Source organism: Arctopsyche grandis, chromosome 9 (assembly GCF_051622035.1).
Source record: "Arctopsyche grandis isolate Sample6627 chromosome 9, ASM5162203v2, whole genome shotgun sequence".
Classification (NCBI taxonomy): domain Eukaryota; kingdom Metazoa; phylum Arthropoda; class Insecta; order Trichoptera; family Hydropsychidae; genus Arctopsyche; species Arctopsyche grandis.
In genome coordinates this window covers 14,235,614-14,250,336 of record NC_135363.1, presented here as the reverse complement: position 1 = coordinate 14,250,336, position 14,723 = coordinate 14,235,614, and the positions used below count along the sequence as shown (strand labels likewise).

General features: G+C 32.4%; 2 protein-coding genes across 3 annotated transcripts; both read left to right on the top strand.

The window, feature by feature from the left end:
- Positions 1 to 718: 718 nt before the first annotated feature.
- On the top strand, positions 719 to 10,123 carry LOC143916615 (testis-expressed protein 2). 2 transcript variants are annotated; one of them, XM_077437798.1, is made up of 20 exons: positions 719 to 1,011; positions 1,589 to 2,053; positions 3,957 to 4,075; positions 4,293 to 4,452; positions 4,535 to 5,022; positions 5,096 to 5,183; positions 5,260 to 5,413; positions 5,519 to 5,791; positions 5,873 to 5,961; positions 6,031 to 6,134; positions 6,212 to 6,316; positions 6,391 to 6,518; positions 6,610 to 6,823; positions 6,916 to 7,047; positions 7,129 to 7,287; positions 7,360 to 7,549; positions 7,625 to 7,787; positions 7,859 to 7,958; positions 8,044 to 8,183; positions 8,270 to 10,119. In XM_077437798.1, exons 2-20 carry the CDS (start codon positions 1,603 to 1,605, stop codon positions 8,451 to 8,453), a joined length of 3,441 nt encoding a protein of 1,146 aa, XP_077293924.1. In that variant the 5' UTR covers positions 719 to 1,011; positions 1,589 to 1,602; the 3' UTR covers positions 8,454 to 10,119. The 2 variants fall into 2 exon arrangements, with proteins under 2 accessions (XP_077293924.1, XP_077293925.1); XM_077437799.1 differs by lacking the exon at positions 1,589 to 2,053 and having other exon boundaries at positions 862 to 1,011; positions 8,270 to 10,123.
- Positions 10,124 to 11,749: 1,626 nt separating this feature from the next.
- Positions 11,750 to 14,579, top strand: LOC143917284 (ankyrin repeat domain-containing protein 27-like). The gene has a single exon (XM_077438766.1). The coding sequence runs from the start codon at positions 11,793 to 11,795 to the stop codon at positions 14,577 to 14,579; it is 2,787 nt and encodes a 928-aa protein (XP_077294892.1). The 5' UTR covers positions 11,750 to 11,792.
- The last annotated feature ends 144 nt before the right edge of the window (positions 14,580 to 14,723 follow it).

Below are 14,723 nucleotides of genomic sequence, written 5' to 3'. Positions count from 1 at the left end.
CGTGCATTGCAAGATTGTAAAAATAGAAGTTTCGAGTATTTCTTCTACATAATTAAGGTCTGTTCACACATAACAGCACTACACGTTTTCAGCACTGCACGACTCCGTTTCAGATATGTCATTTTATTTCATTTCTATTCATATCTACCTACACGCCACGTTTACAGCACTTTGGCCGAATGCTAGGCCAAATTGGCTTACTTATACATTACAGGCCATGACGATACGGCGCAATATTGCTTACCTCGTATTGTCGAGTTCTTACAATATGAATGCATACACGTGCATTCTTAGCTACGCGTCAGAATACAAGTCAGCAAAAATATTTGCCATGAAAATCGCGAATACACAATATTTGGCATTCAAGCTCTGGTTAGTATGATGGAGTTTTCGGCTGCTAGATGTTCCGTTATAGAGATTTTAGTGACTTGGTGACGAGTCCTTTGTGACCAGTAATCACAAAACCATGTCGAAAGATTGAACAACTATCAACTCTCACTATCGATAATCGGTCCAAAACAGCAAAGTGGCAGACTCATGGCACGTAATTCGCGTGTATATCTCCACGATGACCAAAAAGACGGATACGATACGTTGACGGATGTTGCTGTAAGATATGAACAGGAAATGTCGGGTACTGCTGTAAGCCTGGCGTGGCGTACACGTGGTGGTTAAAATGAACATACCCATACAAAATGTACCAAAGAATACTTCTCGTACGGCCGGATACCTGCTGAAGTCGGTTCGTGCCGACTAGGTATGAACAGACCTTTAGTCGATTTAAACATTGTATAACATTTTAATATATTTTATACGCAGTTAAATATAGTTTTACAATGTACAAATGTCAAGTTGCTCAGTGACAGTCAAGGTCAGCAGCAGTTGGCTATAGCCGTGTTTGCGGTGATTACGGCTAGTGTCACCCGGGCCGGGGCTAGCGGGCCCCCTGCCCCTTGCCCTCTACCCCCCGCCCCCGTGCCCCATTGTCGCCCCCCTCACCCCCGCGACCAAGTAAGTTTCCAATCGTCAGTATTGTAATCCATTGCTGACATTATAGTACTGCATGTTGACGAAATAGCAAACACTATGTCGCAATTCTAATACATATATTATATATGCGATTATTTTTGGTGCGTAAATTCTAATAATAACATTAACATATCTTTCCACATCCTTTTATTCCTTGTGTTCAAATTTCTCAATATTTAAATTCAGTGTGCTGCCAGCTAATGCATTAATACATTCTATTGATCGCTCTTTGATAATAACAATCTCAGTTTTATTTAACGTTAATATTGATGAAAAATATTTACATATCCGAAATACAATGAATATACGTCGAGTCTCATATCAACCCGCATGTTACGCTATAATTTCTGATATATTCGAGACAAAGATGTTTACCCATAAATGATTTGAGTCATCTCATATTTACATCATTTTGTTTAATTACTTGCACAAATCAAATAGATGGGAGATAAAGGCTGAATTGGCCTATTAATTTCTTATCTAAAGATAGTCATTCAATATGGTGTTATGTAGTATTCTTTATCGCATGATATATTTATGTATGAAATATCTTTTACAGGGAATTTATGTACTATGTCTTTTTCAATGAAATATAATGCTGGCCAAGAGGAAGTTGAAAATGTGTCAACGTCGACAAATATAAGCGACGCGTCTACGTCGGCCGAAGACTCGCCCAAAATTAAGAAAGTAGACAAAGCCGCATCAATCATAGACAAGTATTTTAAATCGTTCAAAGCAGACAAGATTGCCGAAGATGATTTGAAGACCGTCTCAGAAACTTCAAAAGACAATATTGAGAGAAAAAGTCTGGACATTTGTAATGAAAATAGTGGATCACCGATAAAGGAATATTTTACAAAATTTAGTAAACGGTCTGATAGTGTCGATACAAATAGTGAAGTTGAATCGATTAAGGAACACAAAGATGTAAATATTAACAGTGATAAATGGAAATTGTTTAACGAATTTAAATATAAGATAGCGCAAGCAGTTGAAGACATTAAATCGTCTAGGAACAGTGAAGGTATACACATGAGAGTTATGTTAATATAAAAATGTATTATTTTACTATCACACTCCGTTTATTTTGAAACCGATCGTGATAAAATGTTATTAAACCAGATTCTCTAGTGGGGCTATAATTTCTACAATTAATTATTTTAATATATATTAGAGAATAATATAAAACGTTAAGTGTGGACTTCCGGAAAAGTTTTATTGCTGATCATATGCCGTACTACTCTTATATGTAAGATTATATCTACGTTTACCGCCAGGTTTTTTTTATGAATTGGCATGATTTGTTTTCTGATGCTGTAATTTTTTTCTCGTTAATTGCTTAACCTTATACATTAAAATGCGCCGCTTTTTTATTGTTTGATATGTATTTACATGTTACAGTCAGAGTGTATTTACCAGTTGTTATATATAATATTTTGGCTAATTAAAATACACTTCATCTATCGATGGATTAACAATATGACTAGTCTGAATCAGTCAATATGTATTCCGTTTCTTTCATCCACTTTTTGAATATGATACACGGAATCTAGGCTTTCAATGCGACCTGATTTTGATCTATTTATTTATACTACTTTTGAAAACGTCACTTGACTAGTAATTTTAATCGGAAAGTCGCATTTTTTTGTTTTGAACACATTCTTAGAATTATCTTAATTTGAAGTAATATTAACACATTGTTGAATCCTAAAGCATTCTATGAAAATAAATCTGATGTGTCAAAACTTATATATGTACATATACATAATAACTAATAAGCATTGGTAAAACTGTATATTCGCCTGTAGAAACATATCTTCTAGTTAAGTTGTATTCGAATATGAATTATCTAAAACGCTAGATAAAATATATTAAAGGTTGTGGCTATATGCAGGTACTATATCTGCGAATTATTGGCTATTTACAGGTACTATATCTGCGACAGGCGCAAAGCCTTCTGCGCATGCGCGTGAATTTATAATCCGATTATAATTTCTTACATTTAATGTATGCTAGACTTGTTTAATCAATCGTTCATTATACATACATGAGCCAAATAAATTTCGCACGTTATAATAATAAATTTATATCATTTAGCTAGTTCGCGGCTTGTACTTGTATGTAGGTATTATACGTTGTATATGATAATAATTTTCTAACAATTGATAATATTAACTAATTTGGATTATATTTTTTACTCTACGTCACATTACGAGTTCGAACTAAATTTTAAGGGTTTAAAACAAAATTTTAACAGTAAACACGCTGACAGTGACAGTTCACGCGCATGCGCAGAAGGCTGTGTGCCTGTCGTAGATATAGTACCTGCAAATAGCCAATAATTCGCAGATATAGTACCTGCAAATAGCCAATAATCTGCAGATATAGTACCTGCAAATAGCCACAACCTATATTAAAACTGGTAATACACTTTGACGGTAACATATACAAATAACTAATTTTCTAGCTTCATGTTAAATTATTTGATATCTCAAAATCAAATAGAAAGTTGCGCTTTTTACTAATGAGCTTAACAAAATGTGTGCATTATTGGTTTTTTTTATTAATTTCTTTTCAATTTTTATTTCATACCTTAGTTACATAGCCTCTTTCGTAATTACATACATATATAGCCTAGGTAAAACCATTTATGAATATATACAACAATCACAAAATGTATTATATGCGATAAAACTTTACAAATATGAATTTAGTCATCTTTTTTTGGATTTATTTTAATTTCAATATCTCAGATAGCATTCAAATTGCATGCAAATAAATTATTCATATAATACGTTATTTATTGTAGCCTTTACTGTTGAAACTCCCTCATTATAAATGTAAAAATAATGCGTTTCATTTATTATTTTGCTATTATATTTGATGATGTTTTCTATCAGCTTTATATTTTGTTGCTTTTCTTCTAGCTACAGATACTAAAGATAAACTAGGACAAACTATTGATAATGCGAGTGTAACTGATTCTGAAGAAAACTCTTTGCATCAAGAACTAGAACAAAATAGTTGTGCGAGCACTGAAAATCAGGTCATTTGATTTCTTTGCTTCATTTGTATTCTGATTAATAGTTCGTATTTTCAACAATGTTTTATATTAAACCTCATTTGAATAAACAAATGCATGCTTTGCAATTAATATAATATTATGTATGAATAATTCTTTACTATCTTGATATTGTATTATCCTTGAACTATTAGGTATTATTATTATTATTGTACTTAGCTAGTTGCGTTATTTCTAACAGGTATCATCATTGACAAGTAGCACACAGAATTTATCAGAGCTTTCCCCTCCTATCATTTCTCATAGCAGCACAATGACTGACATGGATATGGATATTACTAGTTCTAGTGATACTAATCAAAATTTAACAGAAACTGCTGAAAGAAAACGAGTTAATGAAAGTAAATACAATCCTTTGATATATAACATAATCTTTTTTTGTGTACTTTTTTCGGAATTTATGTATGTATATTACTTTTACAGAGTCAGATTTTGCAAACTTAAATTATATTCAATATAATAATTCTGATGATGAAAATGATGAGCAGATTGAAATTGAATCTGGAGTGGACGCATTAGAAGATGCTGAACTTGTAATGCCAAAAGAAAATCCGCCTTCTCCTGAAGTTGACGATAGTTTTCATGATCAAACCGTTCAGATCCGACCAGCCGTTATATTACCTCCGATTAAATGCGAAACACCCAAGAAATACGTTTTTACTACTAAATTAATATTTCTTTCTGCAGTAGCTCTCTCAAGCTTTGTCATATTTCCGTCTTTCATATTGTTAAATGGGTTTTTAATCGGCATTTGGTTTTCACATTTCATTCATGAACTTTATTTAAAGTTTTGGAATGTTTTGGGAAACAATGGTTCTCCAAAAAAAACTCTAGTTTATCCAGACTACCAAAATATTTCAGTATCTCGAGTCTCCCATATTGTAGAGTTTGAACCACTTAAAAAATATCAGGTTTCTATACAATATTTATTATTCATCACATCTTATTATTTTGTTGTATATTAATATCTCAAAATTTTTATAGGGTTGGATCAATGTTTATATATTAGATAAATATGATCCACTCACATACCACATATCAATGACTCAAACTGCTTCGATGAAATTAGAAGGTAACTATTGCGAATCCATTTTTTTTTTAATTTAAATTTTCTGAATTAATATATGAATTTCATATTGTTTTTGTAGGATGCGTATTAAGGCTTTCTTTTACTCACAATAAAATACCTAAACGAGCTCTTTGGGATGAGAAGCCCCACAAGGTACCTTTTTATCAACATAGAATATACAATTTAGAAGGTGCAAAAATCAAACTTCTGCCAGTTGGAATCGTTAGAAAAAGGTAGAAAACATTAAGTTTCTTTTAATTTATCTTTACCACTCCAAATATTATTTAAATCTACTTTCATCTTTTTTTAATACTATGTATATGCTATGTTTATTTCAGACACTGGAGTAAAAAATATCCCATATGTTTAATATTGAAGGATGCATCTAAATTAACAGTATATAATGCAAAATCTCATTCCATTGATGATAACGGACATTCAGTAGAAGTGCCACAACTTCCATTGTTCTCTAAAAACGATTCGTCTGAGAAATTATCAAAATTGGAACTTTCATTATCTGAGCCTAAAGATATTCGAAATGAGCAAGATTCTAAATTTAAAGGATCGCCTAGAAAACGCACAATATCAATAGACGAAAAATTGAGTAAATCGTAAGTATCATTTGATAAGTTTAATTTTTATTAGTATTATATAATGATTATTTAGAAAAAATTCATGTTATATTATTACAGATTACCTACTGACAGTTCAGAAACTTTAACAGAAGAAAATAAAAAGTCTTCCCAAACTAAATCACCTTCCAAGCCATTCCTAATTAAAGGTATTTTATATATTTGTTGGTAACTTATTTGACCGACTAAGCTTGATCATTATTTTGTATTTTTTCTAGCTATAAAGGAGCAACTTCGCCCGAAAAATTCGGATACTCCACCTGCTTCTCCAGAAAATTCTTTAAAAATTACTAGTGAATGTTCAGATCCTCCCATAATAAAGGTATTTCTTCTTGACTGAATTTAATTATAACCCTTTTTCCAATTATTCACAACAATAATGGCTTTCTATCAATTTAGGAAAGACCCGGCAGCTCAAATTCATTACATAGTAATTTAAGTGACGCGGGTTTACTAGATGATTTCAAAGAAGTTTCTCAATATTTAGAAGATGAAAATGAAATTGTTAGTATCAAATGACTATTAAATTAAATAAAAATATGTGGATAACGCTTTACATTATTATTATTATTTTTCAGGATATTCAGTCCGAATACGAAAAAAATATTTTGAGTGACGAATGGTCAAAAGATGATAATAATGACAATGAAGAGGAACAAGTTATTCTGTATTTGTTTGGACGAACTGGCAGAGAAAAAGATGAATGGTTGGAAGAACTTTTTTGTTTTATAAAATATTTATTCAATTAGTTTTTAATGCCCGTATGTATATTTAATAGTATCAATATAAAATAATAGGTTTCGTCGATTAAAAACGGCAATTGATGATGCTACTGTAGTTCAAGATGTTGATTCGAATGACAATGGAACGACTCAACAAGAAGAAGATCAATTGGATGTAACAAAAAATCTGGAACCATTTGATAATCTTCATGAAGAAATCAAGCAAGTTTTACAAAAAGATAATGCAGAGTCAAAAGTAAAACTTGGAAATATAAAAACTCCAAAGAAGGTAGTGTATAATAATATTTTTATTTTATTTTTGCTATAAACAAAGCATATGTAAGTACAAAAAAAGCATAAACCCATATTTTATTGTTTTAGTCTGCTTTTTCCACCGAGTCACAATCTGTACTGTGGACTTCTGGAGATAATGTAAAAGAGTCACCATTAATCAACACATTTTTCCCTAAGCGGGAAGAAAGTTTTTGGAGATATATGAAAGATATAATTGAGGTTTGAATTTCATATATTATTTTTAATGAATTAATAGTAAGGACCTGCTAATACATACATATATATTTCACTGAATTTTAGAACAAAAAAACTCCTGATATAACTGCTGATCAAAAAACTCAATATGATGTTATGTGGTTAAATGCAATTATTGGTAGAATAATATTTGACACTTTCAAAAATGATGCTTGGGTTACTATGGTGCAAGAGAGAATCCAAAAGAAACTCAAAAGTCTAAAGGTTCACCTTCTCAATAAGTATTATATTTTAATTACATTCGACAAGGAATATGAACGTTTATTTACAATTTAGCTTCCGCCATTTATGAGTCCACTTCTAATTACGGCCATGGAATTCGGACCAGAGACACCTCAAATTCGCAGCGTATCTGCTCCACAGTTGGACGCTCGTGGAGTGTGGGTTGATCTTCATGTAACTTATGATGGACGTGTCACCATGACGTTGACTACCCAGCTCAATTTAATGTATCTCAAGGAGAAAAGTAAAAATATTTTTTAATATTAATAAATTAAATATTAACAAAATATTTTATAAGTGTGTTTGTGTATTTTGCCAGAAGACATCCAAAGTGAAGAATCAATTCTTCTCAAAGAATGTGCAAAAATTGACGACAAAGACAATTTGCTGGCCGTATATGACTCGGATTTAGACGATACAGCTGAAAGTAGCTCTGAAGATGAGACACCTTTAACTCAATTGCCTCCAACGAAATCGGCAACGTAGGCTTTTTAAATTATTATACTTGTATTAAAACATAACAAACAATCATAGTTTTAATTCATTTCACTAGAGAGGCAGATTCACCTGTACCACCTGCAAGCACCGGTAGTTCTGCAAAGAAGATATTAAGAATTGTCGACAAAATTGCTGCTAGTAAATATTTTCAACATGTATGTGTCTATTTTCTTATTAAAATTTGGCTTCAGCTTTTAAATATTATGTATAATTAAATGTTTATTTTAATATTGTTATCAGGTTACAGAGTATAAATATGTAAAGCGTGCCTTAGAAGAAGTGTCTAATACTGATTTAAAACTAAGTGTGGAATTATATGGTTTAGTTGGTTGTCTCACGATAAATATCCCACCACCGCCTTCAGATCGCGTTTGGATAGGGTTTGTTTGCTTTCATTCTATATTTCTTGAATTACTACAATATAAGCAACATGTATTTAGTAATTACTTTATTTATTTATTTTCAGTTTTCGTGAAAACCCTCAAATATTATTGAAAGCAAAGCCTGAAGTGGGATCGCGCGTTATTAATTTTGCCCACATTACGAGCTGGATAGAGAAGAAATTGTGTCGAGAATTCGAAAAAGTCTTGGTGATGCCCAATATGGAAGATTTTCAACTTGACTTCATGATAGCTCCAGTCATAGACTAATAGTATGCTTGAACTTATAGACTTTTTGTTTTTTGAGTGATGTAATACAATATCAAACACATATTTTTATAGTTATATTGTGTAAAGAAAGAAAAATAATAATTACTAAATGAAAGTATACACAGTGTGCAGATGGCTCACTTTGAAGTGTAAAAAAAGGCTGTTTCAAAATTGTGCAACAAACATTTCATAGTGAATTTAACTTGATGTCTTATGATAAATTAATATTTCAGAATTTGTTTTTAACTTTTTATCTACTGATTATAAAAAAAATCAAATATAATTGCTATAAGCATCTAAAAACCAAAAATAAATCATTAATTGTTAAAATGCAAATGCAGCATGCAATTATTATTAATATAGTATTAATGTATGTGTGATTATATAGTATATTTGAAAGATTTATATGAAAATTAACAATTTTAGTCTAGCAAAAACTTTACCTGGTTGTTTCTCTATACATGTTTTCAAATGCATCTGTATAATTCCAATTTTGAAATTCTAGTTTATGTGTATTTGATGTGATTGTTTTATTTTCATATGCATTATGGATAAAATTGAGATTGTTTCGCGTTATGTTGAAAATGTGTGATAAATTTACGCAGGGTTTTTAAATGTTATTTTTTGTTATTATAGTATATTTTATTTTTATATTTATCGTTCTGGGTGTGTACATAGTATTATTTTTGAAAAGATGTGGGAATGTTTAAAAAAATAAACATACAAATTATATTATTAGAACTAGAAGCTTCTACAATTAATATTTACACAGCTGATTTTCATATACAGTAAATGTGCATTGTGCATTTATATCTTTAAAAAAATACATACATACTTACACATAAAAAACTAAGCTAGACAATGCTAAATATTAATTCATTTTCATTTAAAAAATTACAAAATCAATAATAAATTTGTAATTGAGACTGATTATAAGTTTTTATATATCACTATATAGTGTAAATCATTCCAAATTCATAATTTAATTATTATGTGAATTGAAATTGTATTAATATATAGCATATTTTTTATTGTATTAATTTTTATATTTAAAAAAAGATTCATATTTATTGCATATGCAAATTAGCTGTATCTATTTGGATCGTTAACTAACTGTAGTATTAAATCCATTTATTTCATCTAAATATATTTTTATTTTAAAATAACTAACAATTAAAACAATTGGTTTTTATAAAGTTTGAATAAAAATTCCTATATGAAAGTCTAATGTAGATGTATTTTTGTAGCTTTTATAGTTATGAATGTTCTGTTGCTCTTCTTATGAAATAATCTTCCAAAAGATCTTCCATAAAATAATTTACTTTAACTGTTCAGGGACCAGAACCTCGCTGAACAGTCCCTTTGTAGGACTCCCTCAACGGGCTAACTTAATTGAATTTTTATACATTTTTGGACAAATAAGATGTTTAAATATATTGGTAACAAAATTTGATATTTATTTTCAATTTCTAATGGTATTCTTTTTATTTTTAAAATAAATCTGCAAACGTGTATTCAAAATAAATGCTATTACCCTTTTTCATGAGATTTATTTGAGTGTGAAGCTATATAAGGTGTATTATTTTTTTTTTGTATTATAATTTATTATTGTAACTCTATTGTATTTGGTTGTGATATTATTTGGGATTGATAAATAATGTTTTGAAGATACTTTTGGTGTTTTATTAATTTTTTATGCACATCTTCATAATATTTATTAAATGTTTCGAGATGACATCATGATGCCTTCTTCGAACTATTCCTTTATCTCCATAGGAGCACTTGAGGTCATTCATGTCCAATGAAACCAACTTCCTGTGGATCGATTTGAGGTCATCCTTCGTAAATGTGACCAGTGGCGTAACTACTATGACGCGGGTATATGTGGTGCATGCGAGCCCTTAGGGTCGGGTGGATCTCCAAATATTGATGTACATATATTAAAGGAAAAAACAGAAAAATGAATTCACACTAACTGAAAACAGTCAAAGCATGTATAAAAAATACTTGGTGAACTTGCAATATAACTTGAAGAAGTTTAGAAAATGTGTTTGCAAAATTTTAAAATTGACATATACATAGGCTAGGAAGGACATTTAAAATTTGCAAGTTTATTTATTTAATTGAAAAAAAAAATAGTGGACCCTTTGGTAACTTTTGCGGTAAACGGGACCTACTAATCATATGTATGTGAACCAGTCACAGGACAACCGGTCGCTCTAGATCGGTCACACGTGATCACCCGTCACACTAAAACTGGTCACACCCGAAAATTAGTAACGAAAAAACTGGTCACACCCAAAAATTCGACCAATTTTTAATTTTTGGGTGTGACCAGTTTTAGATTGTGACCAGTTTTAGGGTGTGACCAGTTTTAGTGTGACGGGTGATCACGTGTGACCGATCTAGAGCGACCGGTTGTCCTGTGACCGGTTCACATTTGACTAGTAATCACCAAACCAACTTTTGCATGGGGGTCAATTTTTTTTAGTTACACCAATGAAGGTGACTTTTTTATTCAAATTCCAAAACCAAGACATTTTTTTACAAAAAAATATTTCTAAATACTTTCATTGTTAAAAACAAAAAAAAAAATCTGAAATGCTCTTATAAAATTTTACATAAAGTTGGCTAACATATTACTTAGTGATCAACAAACATTTTAGAGTTTCAACTTCAGTTGTATTTCATCACTGAACTAAATATTGTTCATCCAAGAAAAAAGTCGTTCGGCAGGTGCATTTATTACCGGTAAATAGCGACAATTTTCGACTAATTTGCCAATATTTTTGAACGAGACATTTTCATTTTCGCTAAAGGCTTTTAATATTTCAATCCGTCAGATTATTAAATTAGATAATATGAAATTAAATAAGTTCTATAACATAGAAAAGTCGACTGGTCACGACTTACAAAGACATATTATACCCAAAAAACCAGTACTGTAAAATCTGTATATATAGGTCTGTTCAGCCAGTTTTATGATGCACTCGTTTTTCTTTGATAATGTGTGTTTAGCTTGATTTTTACAAGCTTTTTATGGGCTGATTTATGGCGCGAGCGAATTGTAAACACGTGTGAGATTCCCTACAATATAAACCAACATTTTTTTGCAATTGACTTTATTCCCACCCGAAACTTCCAGTTTTTTTCGAGGGTAAAAAACCCCCAATTTTCACATTTCTACTTTTCGTACATCAACATGTTATAGCAGGTGCGCCAATCGTATTAGAATCAGTGCATCTGTCAACTTTGACATTTGATATCGTGTTATTCTAATATACGATCAAACTTAATGCGATCGATAGTTCAACGATTGGATAACACAAAGTTGTGAAAATGAACGCAGCATACGACGAAGACATTTCCAAGAATGCATTTTTGATCGAGTTACAAAGTGAACAACCTGACATTTTGCACAATTGCATATCAAACGGTTGGATCCTGTGTGTTCCACGCATTGGCTCTTTGGACGGTTTCGTCTTCACACTAAACGATTTTCTCTCCCACATACTAGTCCCAGACGATGAACTCCCTAAAACACACTTCTTCAGCCTCACAGAGAAATCCATAAATGTAAAAAACAAGTTATTATCAGTAGAAACCAATGACGCTGAGCTGCCCCTAGAAGTGCACATACTCTTTGAGGAGACCTTTTATACGGAAGATAATCTTAAATATAAAGTGTGGTGTATCGAAGAACCGTTGTACCGATCGTACAAATCTAGACAGTGCATCGCGTCCTCGTACACAACTTTGGTAACTTTGAGAGACTGCATAGATTTTTTATGGACCGAGAGTGCCGGAAGAGAAGTGCTTGAGACCTTAGACCATCATATAAAATGTTTTAAACAAAAGTTTTCCAATAGCGAAACGTCATTGAGTGCGTTGCGGGATAAAATCAGTGCTCTATACACTAATTGTTTGCAAGTTGCATTTCGAAATAAAAGGTTGAAGGAGCGGTCTCGTACCTGTCAGAATGTCATGGGTAGTGTGAAGTTGGCCGTCGAAACGTACATGCATCACGGAATATATAAGGAAGTCTTCGGCAATGTTAGCACTTGCACTGCTTACGAAGACTCGAACTTGAATAAAATAATAAGAAATCTCGCCGACGTCCAACTGAGAGACTTGGAAATAGATAGTAAGTTTGCCTATTGTATACCGAGCGCAAAGCAACGTTTGTCGCAAATTCAAAGTTTCAGTACCGTTCTAGGTAAAGTGAACTGTATTAAAAACACAATTGATGCATTGAATAAGACAAATGGAGATAGTAGTGCGTCATTTTTAACCACCGATGAACTGCTTCCAATTGTAATTTTCTTAGTTATCAAATCTGGTTTGCCTAATTGGCATGCACATTTAAATTTTATGAAACACTTCCGTTTTAGTATCAATTACAATCTACAATTGGATGAAATAAGTTATTTAATATCGACGCTTGAGGCCGTCATCGAACACATCAAGTCGGGAGTATTGATCGGATCACCTTTACCCGAGTCTCAATGGCCGGATAATGCTATAGACATCGAAATGGTAACTTACCGGAAGAAATACGGTGCTTCGGAACAAGCAGACAACAGCGATGAGATCGACAACTGTGAAAACTTAGAATACCTTTTCAAGCAAATCAAACTATCTAATTACAGTAAAGTGAAGGAGCTGCTCGAACACAATACGATTAAGCCAGTTCAAATATCTGAAATTGAAAAATCGTCATCAATAGAAGAATTCCACGACGAGGACGACGATTCTAAACCTATACTATGTCATCCATTATGCTCGTGTCCAAAATGCAATCGGACATTGTCGAAAAACATGCTTCAAACTACACCAAGTGTTTCTTCATGCAACGGTCACGGTTTCACCGCTTTACATGTAGCTTGCATATACGGCAAACCGCAAATGGTTGATCTGATGCTGGAACTAGGCGCCGAAGTGAACTGTGCAGACTGTAATGGATCCACTCCATTACACTTTGCTGCATCCAGGGGTCACCAGAACGCTCTGCTATTATTACTGCACGCCGGCGCCAATATCAACGCGGAAAATATGGATAAAAATAATCCTTTACATTTAGCTAGCAATAACGGACACGACTCGTGTGTCAAGGCTTTAATTTATTTCGCCGAGTATTGCAAGATGAAATTAAACATTAATTTAGGAAACGACAACGGCGAGACTCCATTGCACCTAGCGTCTAAATGGGGATATGGGAAGATCGCTCGGTTGTTATTAGAATATGGAGCAGATCCTTGGAAATGTAACCTCAAAGGAAAAACTGCCATTGATTACGCTCATAGTGATCTCATGTTAAAACTTCTCGTCTCTAATAATCCTAATCTAAACGAATACGTTAACATTGTCGGCATTCAAAAGAATGTCGCCGAAATCATAGAATCGAATAATGTACAGTCGAAGTTCGTTCTGTTGGATTTGAACGACGATGCAAATAAAAACAATGTCCAATCTGATTCTACGAAACGTTCCATGACCGAAAGGAAAATAAAACCACGATCGACTGAAGCTATACGCGAAGTGGAAAGACTTTTCCGTGCAATCACGTACGGCGACACAAAGCTAGCATGTTTTTATATGAATATCGATATAGAAAATGACCCAACAGCTCAAAGTTCATCCGCTGGTATTGATGCAAAATCATGTCATCCGCTGTGCAACTGCACACAGTGCAGTTCACCGAGCACAACGTCCCAAACTGATCAATATTTCAACATCAACACGTGTGATCTTAGAGGAAATACGGCGCTTCACACCGCTGCCGAATACGGGCACTTGGAAATATGTAAAATCATATTAGCGAATGGCCCTTTGGTGAATGCACAAAATGTGAACGGTTTGAGCGCTTTGCACATCGCCGCTAAAAATAGTCATTTTGCAATAGCAAATGCACTCGTAGAAGCAGGAGCTAATGTTAATTTAAAAGACTCTCTAAATAACACTCCTATGCACTTTGCATGTGTGTCTGGAAACATAGACATTGTGAAATTATTTCTTAATACTGGATATGCCGTCATGAGCATTAACATGTTGGGTAAAAACCCATTGGACGAAGCAAGAGATAGACTATTCTTAACCATAATAGGATTACTCGAAGATGTAAAATAATATTCAAAAACTTTACAGTGTGATACTAGTCATAATCATTAAAATTCTGTATAGTGATATTTTTAATATAATATATATTTTTTATAAATAATTCATGTAGAATTAAGTCGACATCCGCGTAATTAAATCAAGGTGGAAATGATT